At 42.3% G+C, this 27,006-nt stretch overlaps 1 protein-coding gene across 9 annotated transcripts in view; it reads right to left on the reverse strand.

Annotated features, from left to right (window-relative positions):
• Positions 1 to 5,954: 5,954 nt before the first annotated feature.
• EPM2A (EPM2A glucan phosphatase, laforin) overlaps positions 5,955 to 27,006 on the reverse strand; it is a 53,407-nt gene continuing 32,355 nt past the window's right edge. For 8 of the 9 annotated variants that reach the window (XM_053291095.1, XM_053291135.1, XM_053291087.1 and 5 more), the window contains 2 exons: positions 17,040 to 17,281; positions 5,955 to 13,640 (listed from right to left, as the gene is read on the reverse strand). In XM_053291095.1, the coding sequence (XP_053147070.1) occupies positions 13,366 to 13,640; positions 17,040 to 17,281 (517 nt within the window). In that variant the 3' untranslated portion in view covers positions 5,955 to 13,365. The remainder of the gene's footprint in view (positions 13,641 to 17,039; positions 17,282 to 27,006) is intronic. The other variant, XR_008315245.1, reaches the window with a different exon arrangement.

The following is a 27,006-nucleotide window of genomic DNA, read 5'->3' on the forward strand; positions in this document are numbered from 1 at the left end:
ATATATTTGTTGTTGTTAATACAAATGTTTCCTGCTCAGTGCAGCAATGCTGCAGCAGTCAAGGGAGCGCGTCAGCGCCCCCTCCCGCACGAGTGGTCCCTTCCGCGCTGCCCGCGCCCCCCCCATTGCTTTGCTGGCGCCTGGCGGCCAGTCAGTGGCCTGGCTTGGTGGCGGCGGCGGGTGCTTATGAGGAAAAACCTAAGTATAATGTAGTATGTTGGGGGTGCGGGGGGGCCCCGCAGGGGGCGCCATTTCAGTGCTTGCCCCAGGCGCCATTTTCCCTAGTTACGCCTCTGCCTTCATCACCACAGACTTCCTGTGAATTCTTGTCCAAATTTATGTTCCTGTCTTCAGCAAAAAGTTAGAATTGGGTGAAAGGTGTTCCTTATGTTAGCTGAGTTCATAACTGTGGAATGCTTATCTATACTTACTACCATATCAGAAGTTACAAACTACCAAAGATGGAAGCAGGTTCATGACACCAGACCTGGATTCTGCCCAGAATTGTACTACCAATAAAAATGAACAGTTTCAGGTTCTATGAGACATGCCAAAACTAGTTATGCTGTGCATTTCCAAAACATATATTTTATTTTATTCTAATTGTAGTTCACATTAATTTTTCTTGATAAGAAAGCTCTTGTTACCTGGACAGGTTTTGTTCTACTTGCTTTTTAGAAACCTTTCTGAAAGTTCCTGTACTACTACTACTACTACTACTACTACTACTACTACTAATAAATGTTATTTGTTAGCCGCCCCAAAACAAATTGTTCTCTGGGCGGCTTACAATACAACATTACAACATGAGATACAAACACATTAAATCATAACAGACCAAAAAAAAAAAAAGCAGGGGGGGGGGCGGAATACAATACAAAAACAATTAAACATTTTTAAAATCAGTTACAGTCAGGTACTATTTTCATTTTCTGTGTTTGTGTCCTCTCTGAATTTTCACTGTATGGAGCTTATTTTACCAAACATATAGATAGATAGATATAGATAGCCTAAGCTGGCCTGAGTAAATTCTGTAGGCTCACCATGTCCACACTACAGGAAGCAAAGTCAGGTTTCAAAAGAGCATTTTCCATTTCTTAATTCACGTCTGAATTGCTCTCCTGCAGTTCACAACTCCACATGGATTCCTGAAGCTCTTTCTGACCTCATTCTGCTCTTTCTTTTTCTCCCTTTCTTCTCCTCTTCTCCCTGTCTGCTCTGTCCATGTGACCTTCCTCTGTTTGACAGCGATTAATTCATTTGTTCTGCCTCACTTAACTGGAAGGAATACCTCTCTTCTGCCACTTAGATTTCCTCATGATATTGCTTTGCCCTCCTATCCTCTCTTGCCCTCTTTCCATTTAGGATGTGACTTCTTAAAAACAAAGAACCTTTCTTCCTGAATGAATATACTGTCATTTAAATTCAGACTTAACAAACAACTATTTGCTGTTTGTGGGATTTCTTTGAAGAAAATATTCAGTTTTTGTTGCTATCTTCAAATGGAAGAACAACAACAACAAAAAATCATTTAAAAGCGAAGTTTCTTTCTATATGTTGTTCAGCAGCTAAACAGTTGCCAAACTGCCTTGTCTTTCACTTGCAATTTTTGTCCATTGTGCCTGCACAAAAGATAATCTAGGTCCAACAGCTGTGCATTTCTGGGTGTAATTTAGGAGTTTTGAATAACTGCACCATTCTCCATGAGACTTTTAAAAGTATAATAACCCTGTCCTGTGATCTCTGGTGGTGGTAGGAAAGCAACCTCTCTGCCAACAAGGGTGCTTTCCAGATTAGACCCTACACTGGGGTCATAGCGTACCTGCTAAGTGCGCTTCCGTACTTCCTGTGTTGTGACACCACAGTCGCTAAGCTGCCAGCAGGGTGCCGTTCACATTCCAGATGCCTTGTTTCTGATCAAATCACTGTGATTTAGTGCTATAACGTTTTATGTCTGTTGCAAAAAAGTAGCTGTATTTTCCTCTTGTAGAAGTTTGAGATTCTGGGGGTCGTTTTCAATTCGATCCTGCCAAGCCGAAGCATTTACCACTGTTGTCGGGTGTAATCTAGAAAGCGCCTAGATGAGGGAGCACATTATTCCAGAGAAACTCAATGGACGTTTTGTGTCACGAAATAGGGTAGGGCAGTGCAAAAGCTGAAGGCATCATCCAAAATTATGCACACCAAGTCCCACGGAGTTCAATTGGCATGTAAGGCACGGGCTTAGTTTAATGGAACTTAACTTTGGATGGATTTTTCGTAGGGTTTGGTTATCTCTCAGCAACAGTTCAAAAGGAAGGTAGGGTGGGAGTAAAAAGACATAGTAACTGCCACTTTGCAGTGTGCTGGACTACATTGCAAATAAGCTCCTTTTGCCCTCAGCTAAATAGACTTGGCAGCTTCAGTGTATCACCTAATTTGCCATTGCTGGATTTTAATGTTTCCTTCCTTTTCTCCATTTCCAGTTGTAATCCACGATAATGCTGGCATCATTCTTCACAAATCGCAAGCTTTATTCTATAATCCTTCTGTACCCAAAGCTGTACTTCAGTCTTAATGAAATAAAACTTGGAGTTGCTTCTCATGTTCTATTTTTGAGCCTATAGGAGTGTCCTCGCACATCATTCCCAGACTAGCATGTGCAAAACATGTTTGCGCATACCTGCTTGCAAGGCTGGGTCCACTTTGTGAAGTTCTGATTGTGTGCAACATGGCACACTGCAGCATAGGCCCATGCTGAACAGCATTATGACTGAGGATGATGGGGGTTGATGTCCAACAACATCTGGGAACCCAAATTTGAGAATTCCTGCAGTAGAATAAATCCCTGTTCTAACCTACTTCTGATCAGTACTGCCTTATGTTATGAATGGTGCTATACTAGGCAAGTTCCTCCCCATTTTGATTACTGGATGGGGGGGGCAGGCATTAAAGTCAGCCTTTTCATTTTCTGACTCCCCAGTATGAACTGTTAAAAATTTGGAATGGAATGAATGTTTTTGATGATACTTTTGAATGGAAGACCAAGCTCCACCTTTACATCTGCTTTCCTCATTGCCCTTGCATGGTTTGTCTTCCTTTTGAAATCATGCTAACAACTTAATTCTCATTTTACGAGTTTTTCCTGTGAAAAATGCATTAGCACCTTTGTGCTAGACTTCCAGAAGGAGCTACACAAAGACAGAAAAGTCTCCATCCTTTTAGTGAAAGAGCATAAACAGGTTTTTGTGTGGTGATGGCTAATGACCCAATTAGTAGAATAACATATTTCAAATTAGATTTTTAATAGATAAGTACTAGATCTAGGCTTATTATGTAATTATGCAGCTGAAATTTTTTTGGGGGGGTATTTTGAGACAATCATATTGTGTTCTCTGTGACTTGATGGGAGTACTCTTTATCATCTACGTTTCTCGGGCTAGCTAATTTCATCTAATGGACAGTCTCCCTAATTTAACCCTAAAGGTAAAGTGTGCCGTTGAGTCGGTGTCGACTCCTGGTGACCACAGAGCCCTGTGGTTTTCTTTGGTAGAATACAGAAGGGGTTTACCACTGCCAGCTCCTGTGCAGTATGAGAGGAAGCCTTTCAGCATCTTCCTATATTGCTGCTCCTGATATAGGTGTTTCCCATAGTCTGGGAACCATACCAGCAGGGATCTGAAATGGCAACCTCTTGCTCCCAATACAGCTTCCTTCCCCACTGCACTATTAGGTGGCTAGTCATGCCTTTTAAAGGACTTTGCATGAGACTAGCTATGCTGGGATGAGGATGCAAATCTAGTCAAGTAAGGATTTTTAAATGCCATTTATTTCAATGGGGTAAAAAAAAGCATATGCTTTACTATCCCACTGAAATCAAAGGACTTAAAACTCTGGCTTGATCCTTCATAAGAAGGGGTCTGAGAGACCAGACCAAAGGTCTATCTAGTCCAGCATCCTGTATCCCACAATGGCCAATCAGAAGTCTAGATGTGGAACATAAAGACAAATAGCCCTATTGCGTTCCAGCAACTAGTATTCAAAGGCATGCTTCTGAACCTGGAGGTAGCATTATCTTCTTGACTAGTAGCCATTAGACCTATCTTCGATGATAGGTCTAAGCTAATCCCCTCTCAAACCCATCTAGGCTGATCATTGTGACATCCTGAGGTAGCAAATACAATAAACTATGCATTGTATGAAAAAGTAGTTCTTTTTGTTGGGGTTTGTGATTATTTAGCAAAGTCCAAGAAAGCTGCCACTCCAGTTACAGAGTGCAGAGTTTAGCTGTTGCAGCTATTTAAGGAGCATGCATGGAGATCACTGTAGAGTCTAAACTAAATTGGTTTATTGGTGAAGTACATTTGAGATAGGAAAGACCTATCCTATCAGCTATGTGATGAAGAGAGGGGTGTGTGTGTCTCCATCTCCTCTCTAGGAGGAAAGGAAGAGGACTGCCTCACCACAGGGAGTACCTGAGGAGTCAAAGCAAGGGTCAGAGAGGCAAGTAGGGAGAGGTAAGAAGACCCTCACTAGCTACCTCTGCTCCTAATGTCCCTAGTGGTCATTAGGACAATTGGTGCACTGGAACTCCATGTCCAACACTTTTTTCTGGAACTCCATATCCAACACTTCTTTCTGTCCTGAATCTTCTGCCCGTCACTTTCATTGGCTGAGTCTAGGAGGGAGAGAGGGAGAGAGAGACTCTCTGTCCCCTTTCCCCACAATCTTATAATGTTTGCCCTTAGTCATGTATTTTCAAAAATAAGTTGAGTTACCCTTCCCTTAGTTTCCACTCACATTCTTCAAATACAAGGAGGCTGTTGAAAATATTTGAGGACTACAGATTAAAATCTATATTTGGTGTAGTTAGAGGTTATTACCTTGGGCTATCTGATTTTGATATTTCTTTAACAACTATTCACTGAACACTTGTCTCTACATAAATAACAGTTCTCAGTTATGTATTCCAATGTATTTGATAGGCATTCTGCTGATTTCATTTCTTATTATAACCTATATTGTACAAACTCTGAACAAACCTCACCAAACATCAAACAGTCATATTCAAAATCCAAACATTTTCAACCCCAGACCTCCAACTGATCTGTAACTTGTCAATCATTCCAAAGGTTCTACTCTGAGTTTTAACACAGGCAAACTCAATTTTACCAGTACAACAGGTGGATTATGTAGGCAGTGGCCACTTAATGGCAACAGGGAAATGACTTGACTAGCAAGCCAGAGGTTGCCAGTTCAAATCCCCGCTGGTATGTTTCCCAGACTATGGGAAACACCTATATTGGGCAGCAGCAATATAGGACAATGCTGAAAGGCATCATCTCATACTGTGTGGGAGGAGGCAATGGTAAACCTCTCCTGTAGTCTACCAAAGACAACCACAGGATTCTGTGGTAGCCAGGAGTCAACACCGACTCAACGGCACACTTTACTTTATCAACTAACAATTGTTATCCATAGCAAATAGTTATGTGTGTGAGGGTTATATATACTGCTGTTAGTAATCTATTTAAACATAAGTAGAGTGTGAATAACAATAATGAATCTGAATATGTTCAAAGGCTCACATACTACACAGGTGTGGTTGATTTAACCCAGCCTTTGTCTCAAAGCAAGCCCACATGAGGGGAAGAAAAATGCTGAATAATCCTCTCTCTTGCCTTCACCCACAAAGACTGTTCTTTTAAACTTAAACCGTTCCTTTAGTAGCTCAATTGCTGCCACCATGCCCACTTTTTAGCAGAGTTTAATCCCCCCATGGTGTGGGTGAAATTCCAGGGAACTCTCCTGTCCTTCTCTTTACTATTGGAAAAGTACACAAAAACCTCCATGTGCAAGCCTACACGTGATGAGAAAACCTGGCAGAGTTTCTGAGCAATCAAATTTGAGACATGTGTTGCACCAGAGTAAAACCCCTTTTCTTGAGTTAAAAATCCACTCAGAAGCAGGTAAAATACAAAGAACAAAAAGAGAAAAGCTTTATTCAAAATACTACAGACTGCTTCTGTCTGAGGCCTTCTCAGCGTTTAGTTACAGGTAAAAGAAACATTCAGTAGTTGCAAGACTTCAAAAAGCATCCCAGTTGCAAGGAACAGGGATATAGGAGCCTTTAAAAGCAGCTTTAAAGGTTATAGAGACTTTTGTAGCACCCTGGATGCAGAGTTGGGCTCAGGCTAGTGTTTCTTAGCTTGTTATGTTACAGATAAAACACAACAAAACAGTTGTAAGGATTTGAAAAGCACACCAAAGTAAAATAAGAAAGTCTAATGCTAGCTAACAAACAAACTGTTCCCTAGCTAAACCTTTCAGAAACCAAAAGCCCTGGCGTCCTTTCCCCCTGAACTCACTCCAAACTCCAGGAGAGAATTCAAGCTTCCTGCAAATCCTCTGTCAAGGATCTGCAGATGTCCTTCCATAAGAGAATTCTCCAGGCTAGCTGCTGTCCATGAGGCAGCAAAACACCATTGCTGCCTGTTCTCTCTCATCTCCCACCTAGCTGCTTCTCAACAAAGACACTCTTCTCTTCCTGCCTCATGGCCCTCTAGGTCCCACCCACCGTGTGCTGAGTGGCTGATTGCTAGCCTGTCAGTCAGGACAGGGTATACTTCCGGTTTACTCTTTACAGGAAAGGAAAGGCTGTTACTGCCTGATAGTTACAACAGGAAATCGCCAATCCAAGTGATAGGTGTGTACACAGCTGCGAGTTCCTCTAGAGCCCATCTGCACTGTTTGCGAAAGAGAGGTTGCACTATGGCTGCTAAGAAGTGCATCACTGCAGTTGCAACACTACTGCCATCTTTCCCAATGAAGTGATGATGCACTCCTCCTTGGTAGCCATGGAGCAGCCTCACTTCCACAAACAGTGCAGATAAGCTCTAGAGGAACTTGCAAGCTGTGTGCACGCCTCTCGCTTGGATCAGTGTTTTCCTATGTGGTATGTAAGCTGTGTGGGGTTTTTGGCCACTTTGTACTAGGGATGTGCACGGAACCAGTTCGGCGCTCCTTTTCTGGAATGTCGAACTGGTTCCCTCAACCGGTGTTCAAATCGGTTCAGAGGATGGAGGGTTGCTTTAAATGACAGAGAAGGCACTGCCTGTCAGCCCCCACCCCGCTGCTTTTCTCCTGCCAGCGCTCTCCCAAAAAGCATGTGCGTGGGGCTCCAGCATTCCTCCTTGCAGCCCTGTTTAGCGTCACCACACAAATGGCTATTCACATGACTGGGAGGTGAGGAGGGTGGAGGAAAGGCGGTGCAAAACTTACCTTCCCCCTAGATGATCCTGCAATACTGATGGTATGCATGGACCAGACTCCCATATGATCCTTGCTGCTGCACACAGTGAAGATCTCCAGAGGCTGGGATGCTGCGGCCTGGCTTTCATGTAAACCACAATGCACTGCACAATGAGCACAGTGCGTTGGGGGATACATCCATACAATGGGTGCTCTAGTCAAGCAGCCCAAGCACACATACTACCCCAGCACCGGGGTTAAGGGCTCACCTGCACCCTTAACCTTGGCTAAAAGCCAGGGTAAAAAACTGGGTCAGGCGGGTGGGCAGCACCAGGGTACGCACAGATCCTGGTGCTTCACACGTGCAGCCTAACACAGGATTAGGCTGTGTGTGTGAATACCCTTTCTAAATGTAGATTCATCATGTTTGCTGGGGAGCTGCAGCCAAGCCTGATTCCCTGTTGTGTGGATCTATACAACATGCATGGTACTAAATTTGTTTATTGCACTCCCATGTTTAATTTCTACATATGCCTGTAATAAAGTACACTTTACTTTCAGATTTTTGAGAGCAGCATGGATGTGAACTGCATAGCAACTCTGCAGAACTCATTTCAGGATGTGAACGCAGCCTATGAAAAAACAGTGTTCAGAATAGACTACATGGCAGCATTTTCAATCTCTACTACTATAAGATAGAATATATGTCATTATACCCCAAATTCTTAGGAGCTGGGAGTAAACGGGGAGGCGGGGGCGCAGATGACTCAATTACATCTATGTTTTTGCAAACTTTCTATCAACAACAGTAATGGCCTTTAAAACAGGATGCTTGTCTCGATAATTATTTTGACATGACCAGTATGGCTGCTGTTATATTCTTATCACACTTATTGAACCAAAGCACACCAGCATTGTACAAAGCAAACAATAGAAGAACCTATTGTATCAAAAGGTATTTTCACAAAGCCAAACTCAGTTCTGCATCAGCCTCTCCAAGATTATGTGTGTAGGCGCTCTGACCTAACAGACAGCAAACAGATGCCAAAATGATGAATATGTGCTGATGTTGGCTTCTAGCTGAAGCTGGCTCTACAAAAAAATATGACAGGAGCTCCTATGCGTACTGCCGTTGTGGCATGAGATTGCTACAAATTTGGTGAATCTGTACAACATAAAATTATCCTGACATGATGGTCATGTGAGATGAAACTAAAATCTATTGAAACAAAGAAGTTGTACAGTAGTTCATGTAGCAGAGCATTATTTCTTATGCACCATCAGCAAAATCCACATACTGTAAAATTAATTGCTTATTTATGACCAGGGCTGTTCCTAGAGGAGAGGGTACAAGGCCCAGGGCAAATCAGAGTGGGTAGGACCCCTTAACATATATATATAATTAAATGTATCCTCCCCTAGCCTCACTCCCTGAGCTGCAGGCCACTGACACCTGCCCCTCTTCCCTTGCTTCACCCTTCCTCCATGCCAATCTCTCCCACCCAGCACACACACTGCCTGCCGCTGCAGCTGTTCTGGCTGGAGCAGTGTGTATCCAGATGCTTCGCCTGCTCAGGGTGGATCACTGTCATCACCGTTGGCTGCTCCAGCAGCAGCAAGTCACTCACCACCCCTCCGCTGCTCCCCTCCCCACCCCCTCCGCCAGCACTGCACTTCTAAGGCTTCATTTCAGCATCCCTCTAGCATTTCTTCTGTGGGATGCCTAAATGGAGGGATCTATGCCACTGGTGTGCTGACAAGGGGAAGCTGGTGAGGGGGAAGAGGGGTGACGTCGGTGGCCTCTGGTCTAGGGGTGGGGTCAGTGAGGCATGAGGGTGGGACAGTGCATTGTGGGGACTCTCTAAGTGTTGGGCTCTGGGCAATTGCCTTAATTTGCCATACCCCAAGGACGGCCCTGGTTCTGACACAAATATAAATAATTCGGGCATCAATCTTGACTGTACAGCATGCAAATGCTCTTCTTTGTGTTAAGTATCATAGGAGTTTTATTTGGCAAGAATAAAGTTTGATGAAAACAAATACCAGATATAAAGAAAGGTCTGAGTCGGCAAACAATTTTCTCTAACTTCCTTGCATGCAAAAGAATTTGGGATGAACATAAAAAACTATTATACTGATTTTTTTTTTTTTTGGCATGAAGTCAAGAAACAAACCATATTCCTATTGGTGATAATAGAAGCTGTAGTAAATTACAGTATGTTTACAACTAGGGATGCTTTTGAGTGTCTCTCCAACTGCATTTCCCCTAGATTTCCAACGTACCTTGCCCTGGTCAAGAAGCAGCACCAACCTGTTTGCTTTTTGCCATTCTTCCAACTTGATCTTGGAGAATTTGGAACCCACCTCCTGCACGTCTGTGGTAAGTATGCTCCTGGTCCAGCTTTCTGTTCCCTTTGTATGCATGAAGTTTTTTTCAGTCAGGTAAGCCATGCAACAGTGTTTTTGGTTTGTTTGTTTTTGAGAAATGATCCTTTATTTTATTAGTTTGAACTTAATAAAATCATCATTGCATAACTGATAACATCTTCTAACGTATTCACAAAAGCTGCTAAAATATGCAAAAGTGAATTAGCTACTAACCAACATTACATATCTATAAATTAATGCCTTACCTTCTTAAATGAGTACTTCATTATAAACATTCTCCTATAAATATAAATAAAATAGTATTCTAAACTTCCTAAAATATAAGTAATTAATTTGATTCATAGCAACAGTGTGCAAAATTTGTGCATTGTTCTTCAGCAGACAGTTCTTTGCACAATTCTGGTAAGACCTTAGCACTTATTCTCATGGCCAGTCTAACCCAGCCTGGGGCAGACCAGCTGGGGTTAGGCTGGCTGGTCATGAAAAGCAGCGGGATCCTCATGGATCCCTCCATTCCCCGCCCGTCTAACCTTCTTAAGAAACCGGCTGTTAGCCAAGGTGAAGGGTTTTAATACCCCGTCTGCCAGGTATCGTGTGTCTTCTTGGGCTGAGTTCAGCTCCAGGAGACAGAGAGACAGGTGCACAGAGTGCCCGTCTGTTGGGGGAATCCCCAATGTAACGTCCGTATTGTTGTATTGTGAGATGTCTGGAGGCCTGAACAACAAGTTCCGGCCCCGGATCCCAGTCCACCCGGCTCCGTGCCTCACGGAGCTTCACAGAGCAGGGCTCCCCATGTGGGCGCTTGGGAGGCAAAACAAAAAAACGGACAGTTTAGTCACCTGGGGGTAAGGTAGGTTAAGAGTAGCCTCTCACCCCACCCACCCCGCCGTGACATCTCAGCCTGCCCCTGGTAATTGCGTTGTTATCTCTTCACCATCAGCATCCTTGGACTTACAGTATTGACTAATTTAATTTGTGCTAAAAAATCCAAGGCTTCAGCCAAGAACTGGTATTCAGTGACAGGGAAGCCTGTGAAGTAACAAAGAAGGTTGTGGTGTAGTGGTTAGAGTGCTGGACTAGGACCAGGGAGACCCAAGATCAAATCCCCATTCAGCCATGAAACTAGCTGGGCGACTCTGGGCCAGTCACTTCTCTGTCAGCCTAACCCACTTCACAGGGTTGTTGTGAAAGAGAAACTCAAGTATGTAGTACACTGCTCTGGGCTCCTTGGAGGAAGAGCGGGATATAAATGTAGTAATAACAACAACAACAACAACAACAACAACAGACAATAAAATTCTGGCATCCCAGGTCCTTGGGAAGGACTCGATGTCTGGATAAAACAAACCAGTCAATAACACCTGTCTGACTGTGTAAACAAGAAATAGTAATATCATCACTAGGGAGAGGCAAGCAGAAGGTGCTAAGTGAAGACATGCTTGCTTGCTGGTATTATAGCTCATCTGATTAAAATAAGTCAAAAATGTTTTGAGTCAAAAGATTTGGGATTGTCCTAGTCTGATCCCACCCCCGGTCACAATTCTCACTCACAATTAACAGTGTTGCTACATTTTAAAACGTAACATTCACAATATGATATATGGAGAAAAACAGAAAACTTTGCAGGCAGAAGGATCCCGCAAAAATGCAGGGTTTGGGCTAGCAGAGCAGTGATGCTGGGAGTGTGATTTCAATGACCAGGTTCATGCAAACAGCATTCAGGACCACAAGTGCTATTTCTGTCATTACATCTGAACTGCAATGGCCTGCACTGAACAGATTATCAGTATGCCAACCTTTGGCAATGCCAAACACCTATTTGTATCTCTCTCTAATCAGAACCAGAACTTTTCAATGGAGACAGTTGACGCATTCAGTTGCAAATCATTGGATGTTATTGAGTAAATGCACAGGTGAATGCAGCTGACCTTTGTCAACCAGAAGAAAATATGTAGTCTGAAATCTTGGGCAAGTTCTTTGGTTAACCCCATACACAATCTCAAACTTGATCACAGTGAATCTCCTTGAGTCAAGACAAGGTTTTAGGTTTCCCAAGCATTGTTAAAATTAAAGTAAATGCAATGGCTCATATACCACATGTGAAACACTGCATAGTATGTGAGCCACAAAGTTAGATTCATTTTTAAGGAGTCATTATGATGGTGATACCAGCTAAAGACTTGTTTTTTAACTCAATACCATGGATAAGTGCAAGTCTGCCTCTCATATGTAATTTTATATGGGATCTGAAGAAATTGTGACTCGCTACTGACCAATGCAAGTCATGTTAATGGTCATTAGAAAGCCACATGCCTTTCCTTTTCACTTCCCCATCTTTATGCATTTCCTCTTCTCTGCTCTATCTCAGCTGCCCATTACCTGATACATCTCCTTTGGAAGATGGCTGCTCTTGCCCTGATCCAGCTAACACCATCATCGTGTAGGAAGAGACTTCTGCATGCAGACCAGGCCTTCCAAGAACAAAAATGTTCTGGAAAAGGGGAAGAGAACTGCAGTTCTCCAGGCTCTTGAAACACACACATAGCAAGTGCTTCAGCAGCCAAGCAGCACCAAGAAAGTAAATCTCGTAGTTAAATTTCTGTTTTTCAAGCACAAGCTTTAGAACAAAATAATTCCCTACCCTAAAGATCTTATGATCCAAAACAATCCAATAAAAACTGTATATTAAACATTCACAGAAAGCTCTCCCTCCTCTGAAGTATCTGAAACACACAAATTAAACTCAGCAGTTAGTGTTAGAAGTTAGTGTTGGAAGTTATATTTAAAACCTAAATCATTATACATGTTGTGAGATAAAACTTTACTCATGCATCACAAATGAATATGCCGATGCCGAGAAAGCAATGCACAATTTTCTTGTTTTTTCTCATTCATTCCACTTCATTACAACTTCCAATTGCCAATGACTCTGATAAAGGTTCTTTTGGAAATGGCCAAACAATCCTGACTGCCCAGATATGAAAAACAAAAATCTGTGAAAGTTTATTGGCATTTATTTAATGACTTCTTCTGTTAACTTTCCATCTTCTTCCTATCATAGTGTTTTTCTTAATTTAGACTCTTCACAAAGCCTATCCCTGTTATGTTGTTATATGATGGGATGGCCAACCTGAGGCTCTCCAGTAGTTTATTGTGGCTGGGGATAATGGGAGTTGTAGTCCAACAGCAGGAGAACCACATATAATCCCAGTCATATATGTGTGTGTGTGGTGGGGGGTCAGTTGACTAGGAAGTTTACAAAACTAACACACTGATATGACATGGGGACATCCATGCACATTTCTAGCCGAATAAGGATGCAAAAATGGGTGCTGTGCTTGCAGTTGCTCCCCTGACTCGAATTGTGTTACTAGGTGTACGTGTGAAGTCCTCCTAGAAAATCCATGATAGTGCTTCTTAACTGTTCACGGAAGATGTGACTGGCTTTCATTCTCACTGCTTCCGCTCCCAACATGATTACTGCTTTTCCAGCCAGGCTCCATGCTTATAGCCTTGGCTGTTGCACACACATATAGCAGAATCACAGCCCATGTGCTTAATTAATTAATTAATTAATTAATTAATTAATTAAGCTCTTGTGCTTAATTGTCTTAGGAGACATTGAAAAGTAAAACATACATTCAGAAGGCATCATAATCATCATTGCACCATTTCCTCAGGCAGTGACACCATTTCTGTAGCCAGAATCATGGTTTGGCAACCCTCCTTCTGATTTCCTCTTTTCTGCTAAGGCTTGCACGAGGAACGAAGAGGCCCAAATTTCTGAAAGAAATCCTCTTCAGCACGCACCAGAGCTTCTTCATCAATGTAGACAGCTGCTCTCCTGGAGGCCACAAAATACTGCACTTTCCTCAAATTCCATCCCAGCACATATTTGAGCCAGCCACAGACTGCAGCTGTGGACCTGCCAACACCTGCATTGCAATGAACATAGACATTGTGCCCGTTCTCCAGCAGCGTGTGTAGGAGACAGACTGCCTGAGGCAACATCTGTACTCTACCTAGGATTCAAAACAGCACAACTGTCAGATGCATGCCAAAAAATAGCCTGAGTTAGAAACATTTGTAACAGTATGGCAATATTCCTTCAAAATGGTTTGGGCTTTGAAATCAAAGTCCCAGACAGGCTGCGTATACCTTGCTTGCTTACTTTAGTTGGGCAGCACCCAGACTAATGCTGCCCTTGTGTTGCTCATGCACAACCATTTTTTCTTCCCTCTGTTGCCCCGAGGTCTGTTTCTGAGGGTGTCCCAGCCCTCTTCTGGAGTAATGGATGTTATTGGGAGTAGTGGAAGCAGCGTCACAACTGCGACTGCACAGAGCTTTGCGGGGACACAGCAGCCTGCCTCTGCAGCAGCACTGATGTGCTCTGTAGCGCTCCAAGCAGCATGGATGTCTTTCTCTCCCGACAACAATTCTCTGTGCAATATGTGAGCCAGTAAGACTCAAATTTTAAGAGCAAAAGGTACCCTAACAATGGCATAAGACCCATTTCAGGGTCTGCTAGAAATTTAAGTTTTGATACACAAACCTATTAGAGCAGGAAGTCTGTAATGGCAACAGAAAACCACATTCAGCAACTGTCCTGTCCCTTGTCCCTATTGTGCTCCCACATCTGCCTGTTCACAGATTATCTGATTCCCCCCCCCCCAAAAAAAGCCATGCTCCCATGTTGTCCCTACTCCCATCCTTTCTATGTAAAATGCAATATTTTACACACACACCCCAAGAGAGATTTCTGTCTCCCCCTCTCTACCTTCCTCCAGGCCCATCCTTTAATAAAAGATTCAGACCCACTAAGAGGGCTGGAGAAATCCAGTGCCAATGACATCATGGGACAGAGATGAAGAGCAAGGAAGAGAGAAGAAAAACTTTGGAACAGCCACTCCCAAAATCAGCTCACATTACTTGACATTGCCCCTTGGCAACTGCCTGAAAGCTGACAATAATGATGGAGAAAAGACCAAACTATTTGGTAAGTTCCTTCTGAATTGTAAAAATAATGGGTTCATGTATTTGCATGAGATAGCAACGGTCTATTTTTCTTATAGCTATAACTAGATAACATACTAAACCACATATACTATAAACCTTTAACAAATGGGTATATTTTGCTTATAACCACCTCAAGTCCCTTCACAAAGACTGACCATCCCATTAGGTGGGGGGGGGGCGCAACTGGAGCAACAGAGCAGATTTGAACTCTTAAAAATTATTTTTGTTTCTAGTTGAAGCAAAAGGAGATATTAAACTAGGCAGCAGGCACAGTCCAGCCCCACCTGGCAACCACTCTAGTGACGCCCCATGCACTTGCTGCCTGACAGCGCTTATTTCCCTTTCTCTCCCTCCAGAGACATCACATGCAGAGGGGGCGTGGCCAGGGCTTGGGATAGCCCGAGCGAGCTCTCCCCTGGTCATTTCAGGCAGTGCTTGCTGCCTGACAGCATTTATTTCCCTTTCTCTCCGTCCCTGGAGGGAGAGAAAGGGAAATAAACGCTGTCAGGCAGCAAGTGCTCGCTGCTTGAAATGACCGGGGAAAGCTTGCTCGGGGGTCTCCAGAGCTTGAGCCACGCCCCCATGCGTGCTTCAGCAGCCTTTTTCATTGGCGGCCCGGGTTCTTTGAACCTGTTTGGTCAGTGTTGGCTCTGCCCCTGCTAGGCAGCTTGGATGGGCACAAGACCATTGATACCACTTTGATAAGGGGCACTAAAGATTGTCTGAGAGCTGGCCTATGTTTTAGCAAATATGTATCTTGATCTCAGTTATGTATTCTGAAGGCAGTTGGAAGACAAGCATATGCCAGGCATATTCACAGCTGTGGCAGTTATAGCAATGATTAAGTAGGGCAAATAGGCTAGGCAACAGAAGTGCTTGGGGAATTCATCTGATGAATAGCACCAGATAGGCTTCCTATGAACCTTTACAGGGAATACACCCTACCTTGCGTCCAAGGTAGGGGAGTGGTTCCTAACAATTTTTGCACCTACAGACATTCCAGATCCTCAAGTATTATACAGGCCAGTATTATTGTTGGCTGGCTCCAGCTCCTGGGCTTTATGTTGTGCAGGCTTGCTTTAGGTAGAGGTGCAGAGGGAGTGACAAAGTCGCACCAAGCTAAGGGCCCCAAGTTACATACTATTACTAGCATTATTTACTGAGAGTATTGGGGTAAGGTTTACAGAAGAAGGGCCCCAAGACTACCTTGGGTCCTGGGTTACCTCTCTGAAGCCCTGCCTTCAGAGACCCACTGGCAGCAACAAATTTTGCAGGTGCATTTCACACCCTTTTCCTCTCCCTTTAGTAAAGAATTCAGTACTCATATGGCATTTCCTCCCTTTCCCCATCCCATTGGCTAATGATTTTTCCTCCCCAAGTCCCTCATTGCAGGAGCCTGTATAAAGACCACTGACTGATAGGGAAGGGGAGGCGTTGCCACCAAAGCTCAGCAGCAGCAACTCCTCTTCATTCCCACTCTCCGTAACAGCCACTGCCAGAGGCCTCAGTAGCTCCTCTTTCCCATTCACCAAGGGTGAGAGGAGAAAGAGCTACTGCAGATGCTCACCCAGTGAGGTTGGGGTGGGATGCAACCTGGTCCTATTAAAATATATTTCGCACGTGTTAAAAGCAAAAGTCTAATTGTATTGATCACATTGTAATTCAAAATTCATATAGAGTAGTCATGTTAGTTTGAGTTTTGTGGCATTCTAAAGAGCAGCAAATGTATTGTGTGATGAGCGTTTATAGGCAAGAGCATATTTGAGATGCATGAGAAGTCATGTTGAGCTACCTTAAATGAACTGTGATTCTTTGACACTTTCCCCCCCTGGCATATCTAGTTGCTGGGGCAAAGAGAAATACTTGATAGGGAAAAGCATGTTGCCTTTGGGGTCAACCCTGTTAATGCACTTAATATCACAGCTATTTATATATATGTGGTAATATTCCCCATTATTAAATAAATCACTAGATGTTTTTGAGCATTACTGATTAAAAAACAAACAATAATAGACTGTGTACATGTGATATCTTACCTTCACTATCATTGTTGTGATATGATTAATCTCTACAACAAAGCTAAAGCTTTCCTTCAAGTACTGTTGAATATCAAGTATATGCAGAATGTTCCAAGAAAGCTCAAAGCATAGTTAACAGTAATAATGATTTAACTGAGCTATTATATATGAGAGCTGCTTTCTAAAATCCAACCAACACTCTGAGAGTATTATTAACAAAACATCTGGTGTATGGCACGATCATTTGTAAAAAAATTGCATAGAGGATTACAGTGAGAAACTTGTAAAGCTACATAAATGTCAAAACCACTGTTAACACAGCCCATATTCCTAAATGGATTTTCTCTCCTCTGGGTTATTCTATTATAGGAGAAAAACAAACATTACCTTCAGTACTCATGTCTGGTGTCGGCATCCAGACATAAGCAAGGCCTTCTTCTTTATACAGTTTCATGAGAACTTCTGGGCTCATAGGTTCTGGGTAGCGGTTACATCCCCAGGAATTCTGAACAACATCCCATTCGGTCTGGAAGTTCATTATAGCTGTAATGCCCAACTCATGTTTTAGCTTCACAGTCACATGTTCCACCTGACGAGGACAACTTCCCAACCATAGATTTGGCAAAATTCTAACAGGGACAAAAATGTTAAGAGACTGTATGTCAAACACCAGAAGATTTCCCATAAACCAATAGCAAGAGCAATACAATACACATGAAAGACAGCATGTGTATTTATGGCTGCAAAAGCAATCATATTTATGGCTGCAAAAGCAGTATGAAATTCTGCCCACACTCCCACTAATTTCAACTTTCTTCATGGATACAATGCCTTTATCTTTTAATCATTTCTCTACAACCATGAGGATCTCCAGACTACCCACAGTTCCAGGAGGAGAAAGAAATTGTAGACAGGAAACAGAAGGCCTTATTTATACACTAAATAAGTGTATTTAGTATTAAATACTAAATATTTATTTAGTAAATCAAAAACAGAGCAAATATAAAACAAAATAAAAACAATTTAATCATAATGAAAATGACAACATCACCACGTGTGGCAATGTCATTAAAACCTATCACAATGGAAGGGGGAGGCCCATAGAGGGGAGGGGAGCAATGGGTGGGTTATGGGCATGGGGAACGCCCGCTCAGTCCACTGCCTGCTAACTCAACCCCGTTGGCCAGAGGGATGTTACATGACCCAGGTCATTGGTGTCCCTCCCCGCTTGGTGCCCTAGGTGACCACTTACTTTGCCTAGGAGGCGAGCCAGCCCTGCAACTACTCCCCACTAACCTCTGAAACAAATAAGTCAACTAACAGAATCTGGCTCTCAGTTTGGTGTAAACTAGCAGATATAAGAAAAACTGAGGAAGCAAGACAACAATATTGCATCCCTAGGAACCTTGCTGTGAGAGCAAGACCTTGAAGGAAAGAGCATGCCAAGAAATAAATGCTAGCAAAATATAGAAATTAACAAATGAGATGGGAATATACAGATTACTGTACTACATTAAAGTACTTCCATTTTTTACCCTGACCCCAAGAGGACACTTCTGGAGCTGTACTACACATTACAAAGACTGCATTGAGATGTCATGTTTTTGAAAACTCCTGATATAAATAGCTCCCTGCGTCTACTCAAGAAGCACATCATTGAGACAGCTACACTGATATGCAAATTTACTACATAGAAGACTTGGAAACGGGGCTGACATCCAGAGCAACAGAGCACTTGTGGGAGGACACTGGGCTAGCACAATACTGTTGTGCTGGCTAGTTCTGCTAAGCATACTTGTGGTTGTGCAACAGTCGCACAACTGCAGCACACCTCATTTGTTTCAATCGGAACTTTTGCACCCTTGTGGAAATCTGTTTTTTAGCGCCACTAAACTAACTTCTTGCACTAGCGCAGATTTGCTCATTCTACAAACATGCCGTTGCTCTGGATGACAGCCAATCTCTGAAAGAATAAAGAATAAAGTTGATTGAAATGAGCGTGTGTGACTTTAAAGCATGACTATGTTAAGCGCAGCCCAAGAAGTGGTAGAATGGAAGAGAGAGCATTAACGCTGAGCTGCATCAGTTGTGGAGAGTGCTGGCTTCCATTCAGGATCCAGTGAGAAGGATTGGGGGATATAAGTAGCACACTACCAGACATCCAGCCCCACCACACCAGCCACTAGAAAGAGTTTTAGCTCCATTCCATACATCAGCAGAATGAGAAGAGAATGAATTGGAAGACTCCCACAGTAGTAGAATGGACTGCACCAGTTAAAGGCTGCAGATGTGTGATCATGTTTATGAATGTTCTCCCTACATAAAAAGAAAAATCCATGCAAGAAAAAAACTAGCATACAGAGAGAGGACTAGCCTGGGACCATCCCCCCTAATTTGTTACTTGCAGGAAGGTTTCTACAGGATGGAAAATTACAAAACACTACCCCCCACCTGCAATCTGAAGAACTATAATCCATTACCACCTCAGGATCCTACCACCTTATTCTGCTGCACATGTAGACCAGGCTTTATGCTGTGTGGAATGTGCAGAATGGCTGTCATAAAGGTCAAAGAAGAATCAAATCCTCCCCTGGCAGCAGTTTATATCTCCTTAGGGTTTCTTCCTCGATGCTGTCAATCTATAGTTCATTTCCCATTACGGGACACTAGTATATCATTATACATCAGAACAATCAGCCACAAACCCTTTTCAAATGTTATGTTCCATGCAATTACAATCTTTGTACAATGTACACACATACCAATCTTTACGGAGAGGAGAGCTCGTCTTGTGGTAGCCAGCATGACTTGTCCCCATAGCTAAGCAGGGTCTGCCCTGGTTGCATCTGAATGGGAGACTTGATGTGTGAGCACTGCAAGATATTCCCCTCAGGGGATGAAGCCGCTCTGGGAAGAGCAGGAGGTTTCAAGTTCCCTCCCTGGCTTCTCCGAAATAGGGCTGAGAGAGATTCCTGCCTGCAACCTTGGAGAAGCCACTGCCAGTCTGTGAAGACAATACTGAGCTAGATAGACCAATGGTCTGACTCAGTATATGACAGTTTCCTATGTTCCTATGTACTTGTAGTTTTTCACATTATGTTGAATGCACATACAGCAGTACACTGCCTATCTGTGCCCTGCAGATGAGTAACTAGTATTCAGGTTCACTTTTAAAATGAACAAGCTAAAGTCATTCACGCAAACAGACACCTGAATGCACACACAGCATAATGCCTGAAGAGGGCTTCTGAGTCACTGAGACCAAGTCATGGAGCAAAATGAAGCTAACCATTTTCTCACGGAGTAATGCCATTGCTATCACTAGGCTTATTTATTTGTATTTCTAACTTCCCCTGCAATAGGATTAGTCTGGAACACTGATCAGCAGTGTTCCAGAACACTGTCCCATTACCGACAAATTGCATGCCATTAACACTCACAATAGTCTAGTAACTATTCATTCACTCACTCAAAAGGAAGACAACATTCTTGACATCAAGAGCTGACAGCTAAAGAAAATAGATTTTTGGAGAAAATCTTCCTACTTTTACAGCAAAGAAAACTGTTAAAAAAGATAATTGATGCAAACATTACATTAGGACATGCTTGTCAAACCTCTGCAGTGTCATGACGATTGTCATTTCAAATTATAATAGCAAAGTCTACTATTCCACTGTCAAAGCCTGCTTTTAGCAAGTCAGAGTTTATTTAATTGTGCTTTTCTTAAAGAACTCTGTTGTATTCTATCCAGTAATTTTTTGCAGTTTGTTTGGACATTTGTCCCAGAGGGGATCCTGTAGAGAGTGTGGGAGAGGAGTCAGAAAGGAAAGGGGAGAGAAAGGAGAAGAAGAAATTGGTGTGTTGCTGAATAAATCTTTAGTTCAGTGGTTCCCAAACTGGGAGCCTCCAGACGTTGCTGAACTACAGTTCCCATCATCCCCAGCCACAATAAATTGTAGCTGAGGCTGACGGGAGTTATAGTTCAGCAACATCTGGAGGCTCCCAGTTTGGGAACCATTGCTTTAGTTAATCTATATAAGATGTCATTGTGAGTATGAGTGAAACAGCTATAAAACATTTGGAGATGAGATTTTGAACCAGCCAAGTATGTGAGCCTGCCAAGCTGGTGAATGTTCCTGCAACCTCATTTCATTGCATTACTGGGCTAACATTCCTGAACTGCTTTCTACTATCACTGCTGCTGATTGTTTCTCCAACTTCCTGACCCGCACACCCCTGAAGGTACTTTTCCCTTGTCAATCCAGAACAACTCTGTTGTTCACTGGATTCCCACTGCAGCATGGCTCAGATCCTACCATCACCTTTTTTTCTTGGCCACCCCAGGAGAAACTGCTCATCCCTGAAAACAATGCAGGTCCTATTTTTGCAATTACCTCCTTACTAATCAAAGCACTAATTTCACTCCAGCAAAGCAGAAGGCTATATTGCTTCACTGCCTGGGTACTGAAGGCTGGAGAATATATAATCATTCCTGCCAACTTGGAAGGGGATGCCAATTCTTATGAAGCTGCTCTTCGAGCCCTAGATGATAATTTCAACCCTAATTTGAATGTGATTGCTGAATGTTACAAGTTATCTTCTAGATCCCAACTGCCTACAGCTGGCTTTACTGTGAGTTCAAATTTGCCCCCCACCAAAAACAGATGCAAAAAGTGGATTTTTTTACCCTGGACGTAAATCTGGCCAATATGTGAATGCACACCCTCCACTGCAGAGGAGAAGCGAGCTAAAAGCCCCATCTGGAAATGTTCCCTCTTAACCTTTTCTGATGCTTCCTTAAAGGGCTGTTTTGAATAGCAGACATCCAAAGTGATTCTCTGAACAAGTCAGTTTTGTATACTGTATAAGGTAACAGCGAGGGCGAAACATCCTTCTAACCAAAACACTAAGAACTGGTTTGTTCATTATACAGGTGTGGGGAAAGGGAAGGGGGACGATGAATTATTTATTTCCTTTCTTGCAATGCAGCATGAGAAGTGGATCAGAGGGATTTCTCCTGTAAGCCCCAGATAATTACTGGAGCTTACATCCCTCATACTGAGTGTGATCTGCAACTCCCACTTTCCATGTTACAAGAGATACGAGGAAGAAAATGAACAAGTAATAGGTGTTCTTTTCCCACTTCTATAAAAGGTATCGGTCAGTTTTAAGTTAGAGCCAAAGGTGGGCCAGTCTAGAGGCATACTGTATAAGAACTCTTTTGGTTCTCCTTGATCTCTCAGTGGATTTCCATACCATCGACCATGCTATCCTTCTGGAACACCTAAGTGGGCTGGGCCTTGGGGGTACTGTTCTTCAGTGGTTCCAGTCCTATATCACTGGGCGATTCCTGTCGGTGCTGATTGGTGGTGAGTGTTCTACGCTCTGGCCCCTTTCTTGTGGGGATCCACAGGGCTTGGTCCTTGCTTGCATTCTCTTTAAGATCTACATGAAGCCGCTGGGCCTGGTCATCCATCAGCTTGGGGTAAGTTTTCATCAATTTGATGATGATACTCAGCTTTATATCTCTACTCCTGGCCAAACAGGTGATGCCATTCATGTGCTGGCTCAGTTCCTAGAGGCTGTCAGGACCTGGATGGGCCAAAACAAGCTCGGGCTTAATCCCTCCAAGACCGAGTTGCTCTTGTTCAGTTTGCGATCTGGCCAATTGCTGTGTGTGAGTTTATCTCTTGACAGGGTTGCGCTTCCCTTGAGAGAGACAGTTGGTGATCTAGAAGTCCTTCTGGACTCACGGCTCCTGCTTGAAAAGCAGGTGGAGGCTGTGGCCAGGGGTGCCTTTGCCCAGCTTCAGATGGTTCACCAGTTACAGCCTTTTCTTGACCAGCAGACCCTGGCAACAGTAACTCATGCATTTGTTACCTCTTGTTTGGATTACTGTAACATGCTCTACCTAGGGTTGCCTTTGAAAATAGTTCAGAAGCTTCAACTAGTCCAGAATGCAGTGGCCCACCTCCTCATGGGTGGCCATAGATTTGATAGTCACACCTCTTTTACAGTAGCTGCACTGGTTGCCTGTTCACTTCTAGGTCCAATTTAAAGTGCTGGTTCTCACCTAAAAAACCCTTATGGGCTTGGGACCTGTATATCTCCAGGATCGCCTCTCTCGGCCAGTTGTATCCCATCCTGTAAGGCCCCCCTTAGTGTCCTGGGCCCTGGTGTAATGTTATGGTACCTGGGCCTGTAAGAGGGTCCTCTCTGTGGCCACCTCTCTTTGGAAACCCCTCCCCCCCCGCCCGATTCGTTCAGCCCCTTCCTTAGTGGCTTTTAAGGCCCTTCTCAAGATCTACCTTTTTCATCAGGCTTTTGCCCTTCAATTTTTTAAAAAATATATTGTTCTTGTTCATCGCCTAGAGTCATTGGAGGAGGCAGTATACAAGAAATTATAAATAAATAAATAAATTTAAATAAACAAATAAACAAACACATAAATAAAGTTAAATAAATTTAAAAATAAATAAATAAGCCAGCCAGCCAGCCAGCCAGCCACACATCATACCAAATCAGCATTGGGAATAGTACAGTTGTTTGGACCTGATACTAGCTGAGAATATCAGCTACCCATTTTGATTAATGCTTCTTTTGACATGAGTTGAAACTGGATAAGGAAGCTTGCCAGAAAGCTAGTGATACGCCTCAGAGAAAGGGTCAATAAGGCAGCCCTAGAGATGTCACGTGCTCCTGAATACTCAGAAGGAGGACTACTTTTCAAGGATTCCCAGTGACCAGACATTCTAAGGTAAGAGCTTGACAAGAATTTCTCCATATGTTCTTCACCATGTTAGACTAATTTTTATATCTTCTCCACCAGTATCTCCAGTAGGGAGCAATTCGGCTCAAAATCAGTAGAAAGGAAGACATCTCTTCCTCTCAAGCATGGCAAGGGTTACACAAATCCTGGAAGTCTACAACAATTTGAAAGTGTAGCCAACCTAAGTATGGTAAACATGGAATTCTGTAGAGTCACTTTTACACTTAGTTTTTTGTCTGTCATCAGACTTTTAATTATTTTAACGATGCCAAAGCACAGAATGCTTGGATGAGTCTCTTCCCAACTCTGCACATTCTTAATTAAATTTGACAATTCACTCTGGATACCGCTGAAGCTACAAATTTCTTTCATTTAATCAATACACATGCGAATCATCTTCTTACCCAGAGAAAGACTGTAAGAGAACGGTAAAATATCATTGCTGTTTTGATACTATTTTGCACTGTACAGTACATTGCCACTTTGAAGCATTAAAAAATTATCAGAATCATAAAACTCCTTCTACTCCCATGAGCAGCCCATCTCTGTCCAGAAGTCTTATAAAAGCAGCCGTGGGTAAGCAGCCTTTAAGTGATGCATTTAACTTGCTTATCTGTAATGATGCACTATACAGCTATCACCTATGGTTAAAGTGAAATACGTGCCAAAATTAAGCTACTTTGCAGAAGCAATTGGCAATAAAATCAGTCACCAGCCATTAAAGTTGTTTATATTGCTGATTTTGTTTAGATGAGAGCCAATGCATTCTTTTTAAAAACAAAGCAATGAATTCTTCCTTTTGTATCCATCTATTTAAAGTTTTCAAAATTTGCCATTCACTTAGCCAATCATATGCTCTGATTCAGTCTTCCTTAAGGCACTGCACGCTTAATAATCCCTACTAACTGGGCAAAAAGACATCTTTTCAGGTGATGATTTTCTCATAGCAGAGAAAGAGCAACTGTCCCTATCCAGCCTCAGTGCAGCATCCCTCCAGTCACTGTTGCTGGTATCTACCTTGTGTTTAGATAATGAACCTTTTGGGGACAGGGAACCATTTTCTTATAACTTTGCTATAGAAACCTTTGAAAACTTGTTGAAAAGTAGTATCTATTCTTGATGATGATGATGATAATAATACTGATGATGGTAAAAATATGGCAGATGTCCCTCCAGAGTGTCTACCATGTGCCCTTATAGTTTGATCCTATGTAGAGTCAGACATGTCTAAACTCATTAAATGGGCTTACGAATACCTAACACTTCAAAGGACTGGGCTGTGTGATGTTTGAATAAGAGGTGCACATTTCTTAACATGTGGTGAACATGCATCAATTCTGGATTGCTGGCACACATCCATGGGCTTTTATAGATGAGCATTTCCCCTTCAAAGCTTATGGTGTTTACTGGGATAGTGTCATGGAATCTGATTGAGCCTTTTCCAGTAAAATATTTGGGTCAATGCATCTGTCTAAAGAGACAGTCTAAAAAGATCAAGGTGCAATCAGTTCCAAAGGGCAATCTAGAAGATCAGACAGGTGCGAAGAGAGAAGCAAGTTGTGATTTTCGTGGAGCAAGGAGTCAGGTAAAGGATTTCAATGCCAGAGAGTGAAGTAGGCACAGACAGGGTCAAAGCCAGAAATGAGTCTGCGAATGGAATGCAATTGTACAAAGTCTCCTACTGAGAAAGGAAAGTTTATAGGGACATGAAAGGGCAGTGACCAATCGCAGGGGAGAGGGGTAGAGCAACACGAAGAGATGGTAAGATTACGTGGACTGCTGGAAGCCTACAGTTTCCAATGAGAGAGGCAAATGTAGTGGCTCAGAAAGCAGGGCTCTAGTCCAATGCCTAGAAGGTGAGTTGTGTAGCACAATATTCTATTAGAAACTCTCCATATCACCATCCCCTGTTCTTAATCTGCTTGAAAACAAGCTTTGTTGCTATTCCTAGCTTTTATCTTTGTGTATTATGAAGCTTAGCTTCACAGTTTTGTGCCACATAGACATCAAGCATTCATTCATTCATTCATTTGAAGTGCAGTACACAGTTATGGCAAGGGATTAGATATAAAGTTTATTCCAAGATAGCTATGGTATCTTATTTCTCTTACTCTGGGAACTGCACTTCAATGACCTATATAAATTCAATGAATAAGACAAAACAGAATTAATTTAGATTTTGTTGGATCAACCTGAGTTACTAATTGTAACAGTAATTTAGATTCTTAAGTAAGATGGAAGCTTTGCCAGCACTGTGATCTGTTCCTTTCAAACTATATTATGCAGAATTTATGTCAGTCTTAGCAGACATGCAGGAAATAGTACAGCAGCAACCTGTGAGATGAAAGGGGTTGATTAATGAAGAACCTATCTATTTCTGAAAGTAAATGATACAGCTGCAAAATCTGCTAATGCTATTTTTTGCTTCAGAGAAAAAGTTTACTTTCATCTAAATTGTGGAATTGGAAGGAATGGAATTTAGTATTTTGAATTTCTCTCTTATTTGTTACTGAAACTGTATTTTCAAGTCAATTCTACTCCAGGGATTTTAAATGAGAAGAATTAAAGAGGATACAATATATTTTTAATGTTCATTTCTCCCTCTTTTCATTATTTGTGGCACCCTGATGAAAAGTAATTAAGCACTGGCAAATTTCCATCTTAGGTGTAATTTAGTCTACTTATCTGAGAGTCTCGCACGGGAACAGCGTTGGCAACTAAAAGGAGACACCTGTTTTTATTGTTGTTTAACACCACATTGTCTGCGTAGCAATATGCAACATGTTTGAAACCAGGAATGCTAAGTGTTATACCAACTGTTTAGGAAACTGTTTATGCTGCATCAAAGAATCTGTTTTGCTGATCTCCAGGTAGATGTAAGATCCCTTTAAGAGTTAGCAATGCAAGAAACAGGAAACAGACTGAGAAACAAATGATAACTGAAATAACTAGGGTGCACATACCAAATGCTGAAACACAGAAATGGGCAAATGCAGTATTTTTTCTTTATCTCAATGTAGATCATCCTAGAAAATCCTAGAAAGAAGTAGAAATGGTGATAGGGAGATGGCTACTTGAGCTACTGCTTATAATAGGGGCATAATTCATGAAATTATTCACACATAAGGCAAACCTGCACATACATATTTTAATTGTGTCTTTTTTACCATCTTGTTTTTAAATTTTGCTGTAAACCACCTTGGGATTGTTTTAATGAAAGGCGGTATATAAATTTAACAATAAATAAATAAATAAATAAATACACACTACCTCAACTTGTTACCCAGATTGCTTACCAGATGTGGAAACGTGGCAAACTCTTCTCACCACTTGGAGGGTGATACAAAGAACTGACTCTCCAGGCAATTATATGCTTAGAAAATAGTCACCAGTAATATTCACCTAATATGTCTTGAAAATTGGGATGCCAGCAGTTGTTTTGAATGAAGACTCCCCCCTACCATTCTACTCCTGCTTTCCGAGTCAGTTCTCTGAACAAAGTGTAATTACTTTGCCTATGTATGAGAAGGGGTAAATTTCCATTGTATTATGATTAAAATCATATCAGTATGACCCCTTCTCTCG

The sequence above is a fragment of the Hemicordylus capensis genome, chromosome 1 (genome assembly GCF_027244095.1).
Source record: "Hemicordylus capensis ecotype Gifberg chromosome 1, rHemCap1.1.pri, whole genome shotgun sequence".
NCBI classification, from domain to species: domain Eukaryota; kingdom Metazoa; phylum Chordata; class Lepidosauria; order Squamata; family Cordylidae; genus Hemicordylus; species Hemicordylus capensis.